This window comes from Emys orbicularis, chromosome 7 (assembly GCF_028017835.1).
Source record: "Emys orbicularis isolate rEmyOrb1 chromosome 7, rEmyOrb1.hap1, whole genome shotgun sequence".
Taxonomy (NCBI): Eukaryota; Metazoa; Chordata; order Testudines; family Emydidae; genus Emys; species Emys orbicularis.
This window is the reverse complement of record NC_088689.1, coordinates 21,651,086-21,670,619: the sequence shown is the minus strand read 5'-3', so window position 1 is coordinate 21,670,619 and position 19,534 is coordinate 21,651,086. Positions and strand designations below refer to the sequence as shown.

At 41.4% G+C, this 19,534-nt stretch overlaps 1 protein-coding gene across 1 annotated transcript in view; it reads right to left on the bottom strand.

Moving 5' to 3' along the window:
• ZRANB1 (zinc finger RANBP2-type containing 1) overlaps nucleotides 1-19,534 on the bottom strand; it is a 47,006-nt gene that overhangs the window by 8,178 nt on the left and 19,294 nt on the right. The window contains exons 5-8 of the mRNA XM_065407611.1: nucleotides 16,551-16,622; nucleotides 15,117-15,315; nucleotides 6,208-6,328; nucleotides 5,071-5,200 (exon numbers count right to left, since the gene is read on the bottom strand). Of these exons, the coding sequence (XP_065263683.1) occupies nucleotides 5,071-5,200; nucleotides 6,208-6,328; nucleotides 15,117-15,315; nucleotides 16,551-16,622 (522 nt within the window). The remainder of the gene's footprint in view (nucleotides 1-5,070; nucleotides 5,201-6,207; nucleotides 6,329-15,116; nucleotides 15,316-16,550; nucleotides 16,623-19,534) is intronic.

Here is a 19,534-nt window from a genome sequence, read left to right as displayed (position 1 = left end):
CTGTGCCAGGAGGCAGGGGACAGTCCCGAGGTGGTAAAGAGACACATCCGTCTGAAATTATGGACTGGGAACCCCTGGAGTACATGCCCTGGGCCTGATGGTATGCCCACGGGGTCCAGAAAGGCCATTGCGTGGGCCCCTGCCACTGTGCCTGCCACAGCACCATCCCCGCCTCCTGCCTGTAGCGGCGCCACTCAAATCGGTGCCGACTGCACCTGGAATAGTAGGACTCTGCCTCCAAGTCCGATGACGGGGACCTTGAGCGTGGAGACCAGAGTGGTGCCGGAGAATAGTGCCGCAGAGAAGGCGAGTGGTTCCTCATGATCGTGGGCTTGCCTCTAGACGGCACCACACCTTGTAGGGCTGGAGGTCTGTCTCAGCTGGCGGACAACTGTGGAGCCGTCATGGCAATCAAGTTCCTGGCTGCCTCGAATGTGTTCGGGGGGGGGGAGGGGCGCGGCAGAGAGGGGGAGAAGGGAGCTCCAGATCCTCCACCTGGCATCTGTAGCAGGAGAATCCAATAGTACCAGACTCAACGGACCCTTTTGCAGGCCCAAAGTTGACCGTGCCAGCTCCTGCGAGACCGGCGCCGGGTGCCCCTGTGTGGGACACACATCGGTAGCACTGTCAGACCCGTCTGCTCTCACCGTGGGCGAGCACCCTCTGTCTTCTTGTGCCACTTATGCGGCACTGGTGAGCATGAGCAGTGCCGTGTTGCCTCCCTGGGCTTCGGCACCAGGGAGTGTCGGTGCTGAGGGTCTCTATGCCTAGAGTCCTTCCTCGGTGAAGTCTCTCTAATGGAGGCCGGAGCGCTCCACACGGAGGTGCTCGGTACCGAGTCCTGTTGGCCCAGAGCTGGCTGGGGACGGAGGGCTGCCTCTATAAGGAATTGTTTGAGCCTGAAATCCATTTCCTTCTTTGTTCTTGGGCGGAACCCTTTGCAGATCTTGCAGCGATCTGTCTGATGTGCCTCCCCCAGACACTTACGGCAGAACCCATTGGCACAGAATTGTGGCAGGTCCCACATGGCTTAAACCCTTGGTCCTGAACCCCAAGAGGGGAGGGAACTGGGATTGGAGGGTGGGAACCCCCCACTTCTATCTAACTACTAAGACTACTAACTAATGAATTATTTACAAGATAATCAAAAGTCCGATCAGTAGGGGAAACGCTTGCTGAGGCAAGAGAGAGAGATGCAGCTCCAATGACTCTCGCTGGTGGCAAGAAGGAACTGAAGAGGCGGCAGGTTGGCAGAGACCTATATACACCACCATGAAGGCACAACTCCAGGGGACTCCACAGCCGACAAGATGGGTACTGCTAGGGGGAAAACCTTCCAACGACTCTGCATGCTGCACGCGCGCACCTACTTGGAATCAACATGAGCAAGCAGTCCACGAAGAATATATGGTTTACAAGAAGTATTCAGCTCAAACTAATTTTCTCTTAAACATTTTTAAAAAGTTATCTGTAGATTGATGAACACATTTTCCCACATACCAAACCAATGTAGCTACTTTGCTAAACAGGGAGGGACACTTATCTCAGTTTCAGTGTCTCCAAATAGTGGATGAGTTTACTGAGAATAACAGCATCATTGTTTTTCTTTTCTTTTCTTTTTTTAAACCAAGAAACCACATAACATTCAGATAAATGCTGTTAGAAAGAACTGCTAGCATTAAGATTTATAAAAAGGATCTGATTATCAGCTAAATAATGAGAGTGTAAAAGATACAGGTTGAGTTGGGATAGTCTCAGAGTAGTCAGCAAGATAAGTTACAGAAAGCAAAGGATGCAAGACTTTAAGAACTATATCTATGCTGGAAGCCATCAAATCCAGAACTTAAGTCTCAAGAACACATGAGAACTAACTTCAGAATGCTACCTTATTTTCAAAAATTTCATGGTTATGTCTTGAAGTGTACACATCCTGGTGTGGTATTTAGGCTGAGTAAATGGTACCCTCAATAACATTTTTAATATTTAACCAAAATACTAAAAGGTCAGTTGCACTTTTGGGAATCAATTGGCTGTTATTGGAGTGACAGCAGTGCTGTCCTGACTTTCTCTTGGTCTATCCACAGAAGATTTGGACCCTATTATAGACAACTCTCGAACTGCTGTGATCCTGGGCAAGTCACAGCATATCTGCCTCAGTTTCCGGTCTCAAATGGAAGGCACTAAAAGTCCATATTAAAGCATTAGTTTTGGCTGGCACTACTATCTCAGTCACATCTTTCCCCCTCTATTTACGCCCCCACTCCACACACACACACACACACACACACACACACACACACACTCTCTCTCTCTCTCTCTCTAAACCAACTTGGTAAAATTGCAATGAAACTTTACTAGCCAGCCAAGGCACAAAAATCTTTTCAAGGCATAATGAAAAAAATAAACATACTTTAAATCACCCATTAAAAAGATCTCTTGTCCCAGGTAAGTTAAGTTTTGCAAAGCTGCCCAAAACCAAAGACAACTAGCTCACAGGTTATGTGAAAGCCACTAGAAAGTGGTAAATACAAAGTCTAATTCTGCAATGTTGGAGTCCCTCAACATTTCAATATTTACTGCCTTCTACAGATTGGGTGTTTTTAATTGTAAAAAGAAATTCTCTGTTCAATCTCTTATCCAACAAAGGGAATTTTTGAAACTATCAATCAGTGTGCTGTTTGTCTTGATGGAAATTGCTAAGCTTAGCAGAGAAGCAGTAGCAAAGACATCATATACATGCCCTTCATCTCCATTCACCCTTAGGTGTTCATTTCCAAATAACTGAAATATTTATATGTTAGCATCTAGGCAAAGTTGAACGTACACCTCTGGATATACACAGATGTGTCTAACGAACTAGAGACAGTTAAACAAAGTAGCATATTTACATTCATTCGACAAAGGCTGGGCTCCTCTTTACCTAGAAAGCCAAGCAGGAAAGATGGAAAATTGATTGAGGAATGCACAATTACAAGTTCGGTTAAAAAAAAATTTTTTTTTAGAACTGGTCAGCATCTATTTTATCACCTCATACTACATAAACAAGAGATCAATCACACATAATGGCAGAAAGTCTGTGGAATTAATTGCTACAGATGGTTACAAACAGATTGTAGGATGACCAGAAATATCTTTTGTAGTTATTCATACTAAAAGATGGGTCATCTAATTTCGTGCTTCAGAATGTAAGATATTGGTATGGGGTCAAGAAGGAATCTCCCTCATAACCAACTGTATTCTATACAGAGGTTGAGGTAAAGTACTTGGCAAAACAACTGGCTACTGCTGAAGGCAAGATGCCAACTTTATGGTTCAATGTTTGATCAAGAATGGCAAAATACCAGAAACACTACCATTTCTTCTGCTATTCCAACCTTATTTTTTATTACCCCCTTTCATCTTCTCTAGCTACCTTAATATGGCATCTTACCTCTAGCCCAGAGGAGGACTCCTTTAACTGTTCCTATAGGCTGCTGCACAAATCACGTGAGAGGGGGGCGCTGTGGAGTGACAAGGCATGCCGCTTAGTCCTCAAGGCTACCCAGCAGATACCTTTGTAACTCCTAGCTTTTATAAGCCTGGGGAGTAAAAGTGGGAGTCCAGAGTTCAGTTTAGGTCTCCCACTTTGTTGTGAGACTATTATTTGAATGATGATCCCCCCCAACAATCCCTCCAATTTATAAAAGACACCGAACAAACTCCTTCAGTGCATGTAAAATACAAATACATCAGTTTAGTTATAAACTGAATTATTATAACTTCTAATAACCTGGTATACATGGAGCTAGGGATTCTAATTATTTATACTGCAATAATGCCTAGGAGCCCCAATTGTCGACCAGAATCCCACTGTGCTAAATGCTGAACAAATGCAGAATATATTACACGTGTACCACAGATGAAGATATAGTTCAAACAGGTTTTGTGGACTGCTCTTTCCAGTTTAATATTAAACAAACAAACAAAAATCTGTAGATCTGAGAAGAACAGAATACGACAAAAATTTCTACAGATTTCTGCTGGCCCTTCCATTAAGCCACAAGTTAGAAAACATCTTTAATAGTTTCTTAACATGTTGCAACTTGTAAAGGTACTCCTCTCCCCACAAGGAACTGGAAAGCAGGAAAATGCCCTTGACAATTGCATCCATCTTAAAAATAAGCCTAATAATGACAAGACTATTTGAATTTTACTAAGGACCCCAGTTCAGAACCACCAGGAATGTTCATTACAGTTCCTAGCCCTCAGACTTTTTCTATTAACCCCTTAACATTTGGAGTCAAGATTTCCTGATGATGCACAAACACAATGAAAATGCTAATGAGATGAGTTCTGTACTTGCTAAATCTAAAGGGAAAACCAATCATTTAGAAATAGCCTGGCCTATATAATTATGGTTAATAGTATTTCATTATGAAAATAATTTACTCCTTACCATTTATGAATTACTTCATTTTTTAAAATCTGTGTGTTTTGTACTTCAGGCAAGGATCTTCTATAAGTGGTTTTCCATTACCTAAGACTCTGCAGAGTTCCATTAATCCAGTGTTTAGTGAAGCATTGCTATTGTTTCTCACATAACCATATTGTGCCATTATGTATTACAACAGTAACATTGACTAAACAAAATGCAGACTGATTTTCTGTTTGAAATGGGGGTAAGCTGCACCCCTGAAAATCACTTTTTATAATAGTGCAGCACCACCTTCATTATTCTACACATTTCTCCTGGCTTCTAAAAATGTAATAATGATCCTCAATAAACTGGATACAATTAACAAGTCTATAAAGAATGTATTAAGTGGCATTTAAAACATTCATCCTTTCCCTCTGGCTGCACACGTCTGCTGTCAGCAAGTCTTGTACTTCGATAATCAGCCTCCCCATCAAGGAGTTAAACCACTGGTTGAACGCACAGGTTTATAAGAATTAGAGGCTTAAAACAACAGCTACTTTTGTATAAAGTCACTCCACCTCCCTTCCACTAGAATCTTATATCAAGCTGCTTTCAGACTCTTTTAAAACCCATTTTTTAAGTAGTACAAATTATAATTAGGTATCGAGGCTTACCTTGAAAACGGGTATATCCTAACGTTTCTCCCCGGAAACTCTTATAATACTTTACTCCATAAACTATAATTGGTCTTCTAAGAATATGTGCAAGTACAAAAATATGTGTCTGCTCCAAACTTGCGCCAGGCTATACCAAAGGAAAAAAGACAGACAATACTTGAAACAGAACTTTGATCTAACATTTACTTCTGTTTAACTTGATTGACAAAGTAGGTTCTGTATGAACTCCATAAAACCAGATTTTCATCCAACTAAAATTTTGTTGAAGTCATGGCTGTCATTTAGATTTCCATAATCAAATATTTTTCTGGAATGTTTCACTTGCAGGAAGTTTACCTACCTAAAGTTAGAATACTCAAGTGATTGACCAACATATTTTGTAACATGGACACTATTTAAATATTACAGGGAGAATGCACCTATAACTGAGGTTGCACAAGCATTCTTTTTTAATAGGCCATTTTCAGTTGCTTATTATTTTTTCCCTGATTTTTTTTTTTAAATACAACAGGCTTGTTCTGTGTTCATGTGTGAAGTTTTATGCAAAGTTTGAGACCAAAAAACTCAGACATTTGAGAAGAGTAAAAACAATTACTCTTTTTCCAATAATGGGGAAAAAATGTAAATTTTAGCTGTTCTAACACATCAGTAGAAGATGGAAATTTGACAGGGAGATAGTCTCTAGGTTGTACTGGATTATGAAATGCAATCTCTTAATTTGCCAGTGCTTTAGTGGTTCAAGCTCACAAAAAGTCTGTAGACATGTTCATTCTCTACGATTACTTAAGGTGTTTGGGGAAGGAGGCAGGGCATTAAACAGAACAGAAACTGTGCCCCCATCTCCTACAAGCTTCATCCTACCAGATAAGAAAAATAACCTTTCAGCAAAACTGTTGATGCTACCAGTAAACTCAGAAATTATAAATTCAATTTTCAAATACAATTTCACAGTTTATTCTTGTGGAGAAGACCTTATCTGTAACACTTAGCGATTTCTGGTGTAAGAAAAACGGTTGATGTTTTCCTTAATAACGCAAAACTCTGGGCTGAATCAAGAATAATGCAAGTTTATGAAATTGCTCTTCAGATTCTACATCCCTTCCTAGAGTAAGATTTTAAAGAAAATTTTCTTACCTGACTAGCAAGAGAGAGTATAAACGCCCAATCTTCCTGCCACTGTTCCTCTCGCAGTGAGAAATGTAAACCAAAGCTTTGGGAGTACCATGACTCCCACTCTTTCCAACGGGTGTAAAACCTAGAACAGTGGGCAGCAAGAAAAAGGGGTAAAGCAAGTAAGATAGTAGTTTGATTTTTGAGAATAAGTGTCATACAACAACTGATGGTAATATTTTAGAGTTTAAGAGTCAACGTTTATGAAAGAATAGAATGTGTTTCCTTTTTCAATCTTGCAAAAACAATTTTAAAAGAAATCTTGTGAAACTTGAAATCTAAACTCTTCCATGCTGGCGATTTCCATTGGGCAGAAACAGACTGTGCATCAGAAAAACAGAACTCCAAGTCCCAAGGAGGCAGACCAGCTGTAGCTTACCTGTAAACAGTTCTCCTAGCATCCATCAACTAATTCAGAGTTTGCATACTATTGGTTCTATCATGAAAAGGAAGCAATTAAGATAATATTTTAATACCATCTATGTGATTGCTGTATATAAACAAGTTTCCTTAGCAGACAGTTAACCAAGCTGTGCTATTTTATGCATGTGTCTGAGAAAATACACAACAAAGAGTCCTTTCAATTGGTGAATGTATAATGTTGTAAGAAGACCAATTGACAGTAAGGCAACAAGTTATCCTCTTCTCATAATTCTTTCCACCACCACAGAGGAACTACTGGGATTGCTCAACAGTAAACTTTGACAAAGACTATCCATAAAGTGAAATAGCTATCTTGTACTGTTTTATGAATTAAAGGAAATGATACAAGAGTCAGTCTGCAAATTACCTGGTACAAGGCTGATAATCCTTGCCTAAGAAGCCACTTGAGATCTGACTGAATGGGATCGAATGTCCACAGGAGGCACTTATCGTAACTGATGAAAGGCTTCTAATGGCCAATTTGATACATCTTGCATAGTTTATTTTGAAGCCTTATTGCCTTTTTTTTTGGTAAATGTAGTTCCATAGGGAACAAACAAGGCATTGAATTTCATGTAAATTTAATGTTCTGTTTAAGGAGCAATTCCTTACTCTTCTCTCATCTGAAGAATGCAGATTTTTTTCTTTCAGGTGAATTGGTTTAGGACACAAGTAAAGTAGGTATGTCTCAAATTCAAAAGGATTGTAGTCCCCTCAGGTAGAAATCCAGAACCTTTTTTAAGAACGACTTTATCAAGAACAAAGTGTATGTTAATTTCAAAAATGGGTAACTACTAAAAATGTTTGAAATAGCCACAGATTTTTAATCACCAAAAGATAGTTATATGTTAACATCGGTAAGATGCACCATATTCAAAAATATTCAGATATTGCAAAGCAGCATAATTATATATCTGTAAATTATGTTAACCATAAGCATGACGTTGGAATTATTTGTATCTGTCACTAGCAAACTAGAGATGCTTTTCTGTTCAAGAAGCCAGTTTAGGAGGGCATGCAGAAAAACGTTGCCGGAAGTTGTGTGGATCTTTCAGTGCTGCCAGTAAAAAACTCGGCGATCCTGACCCCCAGAGACTAGACTTCAATGCAGAGAGGACAGAGGGTGGGTCATAGAATACATGTCTGCATCACATCTTGAAGAACCACAGTTGAAGAAGAAGAAATGGTTACTTACTGTGAGTAGATGCAGCCATATATTCCACTTACATGACTCACAAGCAGTACCCAACCCAGAAGGTGGGCTCGGAGTCTACCTAAACAAGGATTGCAGGACCACCGTACCAAAACTCCATCCACCCTGCAAGATGTGGTAATGGCATAATGGTTTATAAATGTACATATGGATGACCACGTAGCAACCTTGCAAATGTCCAATATTGAAATGTCACTGAGGAACACTATTGACATTGCTTGTGCTCTCGTAGAATGAGCTCACGTTCTACGAGAGCGGAGGAGACGCAGCTGAAGATATTTCATATGCAGCCTTGATAAAGGATGTTATCCCTTTAGAGATTGTCTATGAAAAGACCGCTTGGCCTTTCATATGATCTGCATGAGACACAAAGACGAGGCAAAACACGAAGCAGGCTAGTCCTGTCCAGACAGAAGGCTAGACTTCTTCATACACTGGACATCAGGTGATGATGCTCCTCCAAAGATGAATGTGACTTAGGAAAGAACACAGGTAAATATACCGTCTGGTACAAATGAAACTTGAGAAACCACTTTAGATAAAAATTTGGGGTGTGCTCATAAAGTAACTTTGTCCTCAGAGAATTGTGTAAAAGAAGGCTCTGCCATCAGAGCCTGCAACTCTCACTCTTCTTGTGGATATTATCGCTACTAGAAATGCAGTTTTCTGTCACAAAAGCGGAAAGGGACAAGATGCCCGGGGCTCAAATGGAGGTCCCATTAAAGCCACTAGGACTGTGTTAAGGTCCCACAGAGGAACAGACACTTGGACTGGAGGATGGAGATGATACCCTTTTAAGAATCTTGCTACCATGATATTGGAGAAGACAGGGTTTAAACATTGTCTATTGCTGGGGAAAAGATCCCCAACAACGATCCCCACGTGTGGTGCTTGCTGTGCTTAGGCAAAGCCAACATCAAGAAGTGGTGTTCGATTTGCAAATCGGTCATGACACAGACTCAGGTGGCAAGGGATCTTCGGCTAAAGGAGCATCTGCTTGAATAGGCCATGTGGCCTGCTGCAGCTCCAAGGCCTACATTGGATCGGAGGTTGCCCTCAGGTTGCAAGAGTGCTGCCACTTCACATTGTGGCCACTCCAGGTGCTGTGGGGACTTGCCTGCCTCCTCCAGAAGGAGTGTGGACCAGCACAGTGTGAATGTTGGCATACAGGATGAAGCAGGTCCCATCAACTGCTCCCCAATACAGTGCAGGGAGGGCAGGGACCCCATACCATTGACTCCAGTTCTGGCCTCGAAGTAACTGTTGAGTACAGTACCGACAAGGGCAATGCCAACACCAGCTATTTCTGTGCCAGCAGCATATCAGACAGCAACTGACCTCCTCTGCCTTTCTGTCCCGACCTCTCCCTTAGTTCAGGACTCTGCCAGGGCTGCATCATTTATGGCTTTGTTGGCTGGGTGGGCCGCTGAACCTGTGGGTCTGTTGGCAGCAAACCCCGATGTTTCCCTTCTTCAGTAAGTGGAAGTAGGGCCGGTGTTGGGCTCAGCACAAATTATCTCCTTGGCACCGTGAACTTCTTTGGTACTCCTGCTTTCAGTGCCACCATTACTACTGTGGTGGCAGTTGCTGCCCTCCACTTCAGCACCGTTAGTCACCTCAGTATCTCTGCTGATTTCAGGGTCGACACCACTTCTGCAGAATTTAACTGATGCTGGCTTCTAAACAAGCCACATATGTTTAACCTGATATTCTCTTCAGCCAGTCATTTTTCAGTTCTCCTCTCAATTCCTCCTAGTTTGTCAGCATATTTCTGGTAATAATTATCCCAAAGTAATATTTATACCAGAGCTGCACAAATGTATTGAGGGACTTTAACCTCCTTATTTAATAGGTTGCCTCTGTATAGGCAGCCTACATTTTTTGTTGTATCATAATACTGGCACCTTTTTGTCTCATCTGCAGTCCAACATCACCCTCAAACTTTGATATTACTACTTTTCAGTTTTTGGATTATATTTCCCAGGTTTCATTAGGTTAGCATTTCCCCCCCCTCCTCCAACGTGAACTGTTTTCTGTCCATATGTCTAATCTCTAGTTTTCTCCGTTGTTGATATCCTCACAAGTATTAACTCTTTCAACTGGATGCATATTCACTTACAATATACTGTTTACTCCCTCTTCTTGGTCATTAGTTAAAATATTAACAACTGGACTCGTACCCTGCTAGCCATATCTTACTAACTCCACGTTATGATGTTTACTATAATATTTGGCTTAGCATTCTTTAGCCAGTTTCATTCTACTTGAAGATATCTAAGCCAATTTGAATCAATTCTGAATAAGTTTTGTGCAACTATCAAATGCTTTTATTCAAATCCAATTATTACATTTACTGTTTCCCCTTCAGCAACTTCTTTTGGAGTACCTGCACTCCTGAATACCGACTAAAAAGATAGTACTCCAAATAAAACAGCAACTGAGAACACTGCAAGATGGTTTCAAAATTCTCTCCTTCTTCTGCACCCCTAAATGTGAGAGATGCATTTTTAAAATCAGATTATACATGCCTACTCAATCTTCACAAATATATGTGGCTTTTTTTTTTATTATTATTATTAAACAAGTGAAGGTTAGCAAAGACCCTGAAGCTAGTATATATATATAAAAAAAAAAAAACCAGTCCATTCTTGGAAATGAAGCAGTGTGGTGGGGAAAAGATGATGCTTGGGTGTCTTAAATATGATGATGCAAGATTACCTTAAAATTTAAACATAAGACAACAATAAGTACACACCACCCAATATTCACTACAGGTGAGTTCATGTGCTAGTACTCAAGTTTCCACTATACAGTAACTGGCTATATGAAGTAGTTGCAGTAAAGCAAGTCTTCCACACAAATAGAAGGTTTCTGATTATAGAACTTTAAAGAAATGGAAGCTTGGTTTCAAAATTCTAAATATTTCAACAACAAAGCTTGTTTAATAAGCTTGCAGTACTAATATTCAGTAAATCTTTATTTTTTTTCTACAAGCCATTGTTAATTTACAAACATGTATCTGAGCAATAACTCTATACAAGCACTGACAACAATATTTATAATACCATATAGGCAACACTTATTTCCTTCCCAAAAAATACAAGCTATGATAATTAATGGAGGGATTATTTGAAGTCCCTAACATTAGAGATCACAAAAGAACATTAGAAAGTTGTGAAACTACTTGCAAAAGTTTCTGATGAATTATACTCAAGCCCAGTTCCACCAATGCTCCTAGAAGCTATGACAATATTTTTCAATATATTCACTTTAGCTTCTACATACTACTAAAAATGAATGAAAGCAATGACAATGACCTGGATCAAAAACCTTTCAGCATCTGGATGTCCCCTAGTACAAAGCAAAAATGTAAAATGAATCACCAAACAAATTACAGTCTACAGACCAGATCTGGCCATGTTATTAAAGGCAGGATTGCACCATCTATTAAAAATTGTCCAAAATTTCTCATTCTAAAGCCCCTATTTTCAGTTGCTTATAACTTCATGAAACCAACCACCTGGGTGAAATTTTTCCATGTCTTCCTCTTGCTGAATTAGTTTGGAAAATGTTGGCTAAAAACTGTTCAGCCATTTCTAAAAATGAGGCTAGGGAAAAATATCTTGTTTTGCCATGTTAAAAAATTCTGGCAACCTTTTATCCGAGAAGATCTAGTGCTCCCCTGCTTTGGAGCAAGGATTTGAAATTTGGCAGGGATGGTCTCTGTATCAGGGATGTTACTCCGGGGGGAATTCTGCACCACTGTGCATGCACAGAATTCATGTTTCCCACAGATTTTGTTTTACTCTGCAGAAAACACATTCTGCCAGAGAGGCTCTGCAGTTACACCTTTTGCCCACCTGGGGCACCAGAACAGAGGCAGGTGGCTCACTGGCTGTAGCAATCAGCAACCCATCAGAAGAGTGAGAAGAAGCTGCATTCCTCACAGGGCAAGGAGGCAAGGATATGGATATGGGGGGGAGAGAAGGACAGACCGGGTCACACAGGGCTGCTGGGGGATCACAAACTGGAGTTCAGACGGGCTAGTAGGGAGACAGACCGGAGCAAGAGCTGAATGGGAGTGGGGGTGCACACAGAGGCAGGGGGAGGGGATGCAGGGACACATTGGGGCGGGTGAAGATGTGCCTGACTGATTGACCCCCCGTCTCTCCCAGCCAGGGTCTCCAAACTCCCTGACAATCCCTCCCTCCCTCCCCCCCGAAAAACCTTTTCCATACTTCTCCCACCCACACCCAGCAAACAATCCCTACAGGTTCACTCCTTCAGCAACTCAGTTACCCCTGACTCCAAGCCTTTGCACTGCTTGTGAGGGATGCGGGAAATATGTTTCTATATTATAGTTTAAATTAATTATTACTCAAAGTTCTGTATTAATATGCCTAGTAAGGAACTTATTTGTCAAAAAACATTTCCTGAATCTTTTTTGCTGTCTGTTTTGTTAGACATATTTGTTGACAGGTATTTTGAAATAAAATTACCAAAATAATTGAAAATGGCGTGATTATATTGTTATTTTGACAATTAAAATATGCAGAATTTTGTAGCTTTTTAAAATATTGTGCACAGAATTTTTTATTTTTTTGGTGCAGGATTCCCCCAAGGAGTAGATGTACCTTGTGCTGCTCCCATGAAAATCCAGCCAAATTTGGCTAAGTTACAAGCCATTGGCGGGGGGAAAACAAACAAACAAAAAAAACACACCACAGTTCATCCGTACTCACTAGATACTAGCTCAAGTTTCACAGCTATTCTGAAGACTGCCCACATTGGGAATGCTTCAGACAGAGTGCTAAGCAGGCCTTTCCCTGAAATTGCAGCCCTTGGCTCTTGCAGGCAGTGCCCAGGCACCAGAATGGAAAGAAGGGACGCTGTCTCTTCTTTTCTCTCAATTATACCCCTGCTAGCAGCCAAGCAGCATGTAGAAGGAAGTTGCCTAATTCAAATACAGGAGTAACCTGGGACCAGGAAGGGGTTGCAGACAATGACTGAACAAAACTGGGAGCCGAGGGGGGAGAGGGAAACTGGAATTGGCTGGGCAAGAAGATAGAGTGGGAGCCGAGGTGGGAAATGGGGAGTGATGGAAAGACTGGATGGCTAAAAAAGAAGGTGTAGGGACGAAGACAGGCCGGGAAAGAGACAGACCATGAGATAGGGGACGGAAAGAAACTGGACAAAGAGGCCAGTGAGACTGGACAAGGAACTGAGGGAAAGAGACAGGCAGACAGACTCAGAATGGCTGGGCAAGGAGGCTAGGCGCAAGACTGGAGGGGCGGGGAGGGGGGAAGAAGAGAACGACAGGTTGTTAGGGGACAGGGCAGAAGGGGCAAGCCTGTGGGGAAACAGGCAGAAGAGTTTGTGCCCATTAGAGAATATTCCCCTCTCCAGAGACTGGAATGGAACCCTTGATTCCAGAGTCTCACCACTTCTGTGCTATCAGCAAATATCTGTAAAATCCACTGGCAAAAGTATCCCATTCCCTCTCTACTGCTGGTCCACAGAAGATGAAAACCTACTACTGCTATCAGTTTCTCCATTAGCTCAAATGGCAGAAGTCAGTATGTTGGATCTAAAGGTCCCAATCCTGATGATGAACCAGGTGGGTGTCAACAGAATACCATATGATGGAATTTGTCTTTTCAGTTTGCAACCTTATTAATCTTTTTAATGTAGGGTGTTTTTAAAAACATAATTTCCTAGGTTCTTAAAAAAGTCAAGAACTCAAAAGTTAGGAAGTGCCAGAATTAATAAGGTTTTCCATGCAACCTTAATTTGGCCCCCTTGTGAGCACATATGTCTGTATGTCTGTAAATAAAATGATACAGTCTTTAGTTACATGACCACATTTTTTCCCAAAGGACCCCTGCCTTATTCAGTGTGCAGGATGGATCTGCTCTTGGGATGAATCAGGGTTGTACAGCAAAGAAAACTTGTCTGTAGGACTCCTGCTCCCTTGGTTACAGAATTTGGAAGGCGTGTAAGCAAATAAGGCAGAGGACTGCAAGAAGAGAAAGTACTTTCTCATGGTAAAGGCAGGTGTATGCTGCCCTGGAGAACTAGATTCTATCCCTGCCTCTGCCACATGGAGTTTTTAATGTGATGCTAGACAAGTCATTGAAACCAAAAATTTTCATAGGTGGGTCATTAACTGTATAGTCTTCATTTTCTGGGTGCCGAATTTGAGATACCTGGGATCTGATTTGCATAAGTGCTGAACGTTCACAGCTACAACTGAAGTCAATGGGAGCGGGACTTCGAGCATATGCAATGCTATTACAATACTAACTACTCTGCAAAATCAAGTCTTGAGTGTTTCAAATTGGGCAGTTAGAATGATAGATACTTTTCACCTTAATCTCTCTGTGCCTTAGTTCCCCATTTGTGAAATGGGACTAACACCAACCTCCTGGCCTCACAGTGGTGCTATGAAAACAAGTTCATTAACATTTGTTAAACAAACACTCAGATTTTATAGTGACAAGAAATAGAAAAGCCGATGAGGACATTAATAATTCTGTTTTCAGAGCAGGGTTTGAATACTGTGCAGTAAGGCAAGCATGAGGCCAGATGTGGAACAATGAAGAGAAAACAACATATTGAAGAGCTCCTCATCCAGTGAACATGGTCCATTCTATGTACTGAATGAGATGGGGAAACTATGGGAAAAGTGACTATCATAATGCATATGGCACAAGAGGGACAAGTTAAGGTTGCAGAAGCAACTTTAATTCTGACATTTCCTAACTTTTGAGTTCTTGACTTTGCAACCTGATGTCATTTTAACATACATTTTCCACACACTAAAAACTAAGTTACTTAAAACTTTAGTTACTATATAAAGAACTAGCACATACGGGTCCACAACAAACTCACTACACTTCACAACGTAAATGCATAACTTGAAAGCTGCAGTAATCGACATACTATAGCTCATGGTAAGGACATTGTATGGAATTTAAAAGCACTGAAAATAAGAATTTTATTTGGTAATACATTAACTTACACCATATACAAGTTTTTGGTTTATTTATTTTGGGGGGGGAGGCAGGGGGAGGATTTTTGGTTTTAAAGATAAACTAAACATACACTTCAACTGTGCTGTAATTCATCCCTTTTGTTCCACATAATTAAATATAAATCCATGAGTTCATCACTATATTACACTCAATGCTACTGGAAAAATATTCCTGAACTTAACATGAGAAATGTACCAGCTTACCAATGTGAACAGTCATGTAAACTGTCATGAAGAGCTTTCCGTAGCACCGAATCCTTGTCATAAATGCCCCAGGTAGCTTGTAGTACTGAATCAAGCAGGCAGTCCCCTGCAGTCCGATTCCAAAGTGCATATAGTCTACTATCCAAACGCGTACCCAATTCCAAAGACCAGTTTATAATGGGAGATTCCTCTTCTAGTTCTACAATACAAGATAAATCCTATGTAAATGTTATTTGCACTTAGACTCTTTTCAACATGAAAATCTGTATTACAGGTAAACTGGTTATCAGAAGATACTATACAATCAACAATTTACATATATCTATTCACCTTAACATTACAAAAATAGATGCACTAAACAGGGTAGAGCTGAGCTCCCTGAACTAAACACCATGGATAAAAAAAGCAGACAAACTTAAAAACCATGATTTGTTTCAAGAGAGCCACTCAAGTGGAAAGATTGTTCACCAATTTTACTTAAATACAGGAGAGAGAGTATTGAAGAGCTCATGACTTGGAGCCTTCAGAAGTTTTTAGACTAACAAATTCATAGGTTTCACAAATTTTACCAGCACCGCACCTTCACTTTTTCTGTCCCTTCAGAAGTACTCCTAGTGTTAAAGTCAAATCTCTAATCTTTATATTAAAAGGTAGAAATTTGCCTGCAAATGCCAACCTATCCAGCATCAAATTTTGCTTTAAATATAGAATTCATGTATTATTCCAAACTAAATAAAATATCACCTTAATTGCAGATAGCAAGACTTCAGGGTTTATTTGTAATAACTAGAGCCCTGCGCAGATACAAAAAGTGTGTATCCGCAGATTTGCAGGGCTCTAAACAGCTCCACAGGTCACAGTGCAGCAATGACCAGTGGCACCACAACGGGGGTGGGTGGGTGGGGGGGCCTCACTTGTCCGCTTTTCACAGGGGAAGACCCCTGCCCCTTCCCCCCCTTTTTCCTCCCCAAGGCCCCACTCCCCCTCCCCCCGGCCAGGCCAGCATGGAACCCAGCTGGGGAGCCCACGCCATGAGAAGAGCCAGGCTGGCAGCTGTGGGGAGCCGTGGCAAACCCTCCACGTGCCCTCGACGGAGGGCCTGAGAGGCAGGGACTCAGGCCAGGAGCTGCTTGGCCCCCCCCCCCCCCGCCCAGGGAAGGTGGAGGATCCGCCATGGCTCCCCATAGCTGCCCGCCCCTTATCATGGCCAGGCTGTGGTGCCGAGTCGGGGAGAGCCATGCTAGCAGCTGTGGGGAGCTTGAGTCTCTCCACTTGCCCTGGTGAGTCTGTGCTACAGCTCCAGAGCCCTGCACAGATACAAAATTCGTATCCACATCCGAGCTGCTATCCGCAAAAATGGACCACAGATATAAAGTGGATACCCACGGATTTGCAGGGCTCTAGTAATAACTCTCTCTCTCTACGAGTACTTACCTTTCTGAACATCCCTATCAAGTACTTCATCAAATAACTTCTCTTGGACTGTTTGTGGTAAGTCTTCAATATCTGGAAAAGGAACAATGAATAAAATTGCTTAACACCAACACATTTAAAAATGGAGGAGTACTGATATATGGAATGTGTGCAGTTATTGATTAGCTGATTCTTACTGTTCACCCTCCTTAACCACTAATTCCTTAATAAGGCTTTGCTATTTTCCATTCAGCCATGTGTGGCCCAAAGCTCCAGATCCCAGACTAAGCTAAAAATCCTTTATGCTGGCTGGTCATGGCGTTCAAAGCACTAAGGGACCTGACACAAAGGATTTCTGGACACCTGTAAGATCACCAATGATCTGCTCCAGTGGAATCAGTGAAGTAGGGAACCAGATGAGAAAGCAAGAAATAAGTAGAGAAGAAGAGTGTTTCCATATCAGTGTTAGGACAACCTTGATCTAGCGCAGATGGTAAATAGAAAGTCATTTTTTTAATACCATGGACACACCAAGTCCAACATGCTATTTCTTGCCTGCATACCCTTTAGGAAGGCCTACTTCTGCAATAAAAATGATTGTATTCTGTGATAAGGCAAATGGTTGTTTTACGGGACAAATTTTCTTGTATCCTATGATGTGATAAAACATTGATGTACACAGTTTGGAGCACCCCAAATATACTTCAACTGCGATAAATAAGGGCAAAATTACATAATTACACTCCTCAAAACTGAAATTTTATAATAAAACGAGTTTCAGAAACTATTTTCACTTTTGGATATAGGCAACCTGTTCTGTTCCAGTGGGCTCTGCATATTCATTTTGCATTGTGAAAACATTCAGTCGTACTCTCTCCGAACGCCCCCAAAAAAACAAACATTAAAGAAAAGTTATTTTTAAAAATCTTTAGCAACACGACACTATCAGATTGTCCGCTTCACATTACATGATCCACTGAATCAGAACAAATGCAGTAGCCATAAATGCTACTTTCTGCAGTGGGGAGCAATTCTGTTGTTGTGAGATAGGAGTACAGTGGACCCCTCCTAATGGTCATAGTGCACTACAGCCACTGTTTACCTATTGTTGGAAAAATAGCTTAAATGACCGAATACAAAACGGAACAGAGAAAGTCACTATGCAGTTTTCCTCACGAGGATTCAGAAGAGGGAATTCTAGACAGATAAGCATATTACAGTAAAAGCTGTGTTATCTGGCAGTTTACCAACCGGAAAGCTCTAGAAACCACCATTTCTGATATCTCCCTATACAAATCTTCAATAGGGTTGCCAGATGTCCAGTTTTCGGACCAGAAAACCCAGTCAAAAATGGACCCTGGCAGCTCCGGTCAGCACCATTCACCGGGCCATTAAAAGTCCGGTTGGTGCGGGGGCCGACAGGCTCCCTACTTGGCTCCGCATGGCTCCCCAGAAGCGGTGACATGTCCTTACTGCTCATAGGCAGAGGAACGGCCACGGAGGCTCTGTGCGCTGCCCCAGCCCCACCCAGAGCACTGGTTCCGCAGCTCCTGCAGGTGGAGGCAGTGTGCAAAGCTGCCTGGCTGCGCCTCTGCCTAGGAACTGGAGGGACATGTCGACACTTGCGAGTAGCCACCCATGGTGAGCGCTGCCTGAATGCAGCACCCCAAAACCCCTCCCGTGCCCCAACCCCCTTCCCCGAGTCCCCCTCCTGCACCCAAACTCCCTCACAGAGCCCATGCTCCGCACCCCTTCCCACATCCAAACTTCCTCCCTTCATTGGTAAGTATAACTCTTCGTTAACCGGAATTTTTGACTAATCCACCACCCCCCCATTCACAAAACATGCCAGATAACAAAGCTTTTACTGTATCAAGAGCATTTTTAGGTGAGAAGACAGCCAGACCTGGAAGCATGTCCTCTGTACTTTCATAATCTAGGGTCACGGTATAAAAATAACAGGAGTACTTGTGGCACCTTAGAGACTAACAAATTTATTAGAGCATAAGCTTTCGTGGGCTACAACCCACTTCTTCACGAAAGCTTATGCTCTAATAAATTTGTTAGTCTCTAAGGTGCCACAAGTACTCCTGTTATTTTTGCGGATACAGACTAACACGGCTGCTACTCTGAAACCTGGTATAAAAATAAACATCAGTTTAAAGCCATGTTTATAAAAGGATTAATATTTCTAGAGAAGTAATAGCCAACAATCTCCTACTGCAAGCAAGTCTGGGACCAGTTTCTGCAATATAATTATGGTCCCTTTTTCCCTCTCCAACCAGTTTATAATATAATATCATGGAAAACAAGATTTTACTTAAATTTGGGGGAAAGCTCAAATGGAACATTTTTATGATGGCTATACATCTAATAACTAATATATAACTAATGCTATACATAAAATGCTGTACACAGACTTTACTGCTTGATGCATACTGTAAATTACAAAAACTTCACTTCATTCAACTAGAATGAAAATTCTATGATCAAATATTCAGTCAAGGGAACTTAATTGAAGATTGAGGCACGCTCATCTCTAAATATACTTTCACAAATATTCAGGTGTCAAACAGCTGATGTTCTTCTTGATCATGCCATCTCAGAATAAACTGAAGATACATAGAAATGTTCACGTTACAGTTAAGAAAAAAAACGCAGGATGCATCTGAATAGTAGTTTTAGTCTCAAAACCAATCATTATGGTTTTGTTTTAAAAAAGGAAGACTAAAATTACAGAACTACAGAAGGAGGCAAAATCTAGTCATCGGAGCACTGAAATAAGAACCAGGCACATTTGATCCCCAACCTCAACTTTAATACAGACTCATTCTTGCTTCAATTTTCCCATCTCTAAACTGAGGACAATAGTAGTTTATTTCACAGGGGAGATGCGAGGACTGAAATATGTGAAGAGCTTTGCATATTTAAAAAGCACCAGAAAAAGCCTAAGAACTATTGTGTAGCAAGTGCTAACAAAAGTTGTATCAGAAAAATTAGGGGAG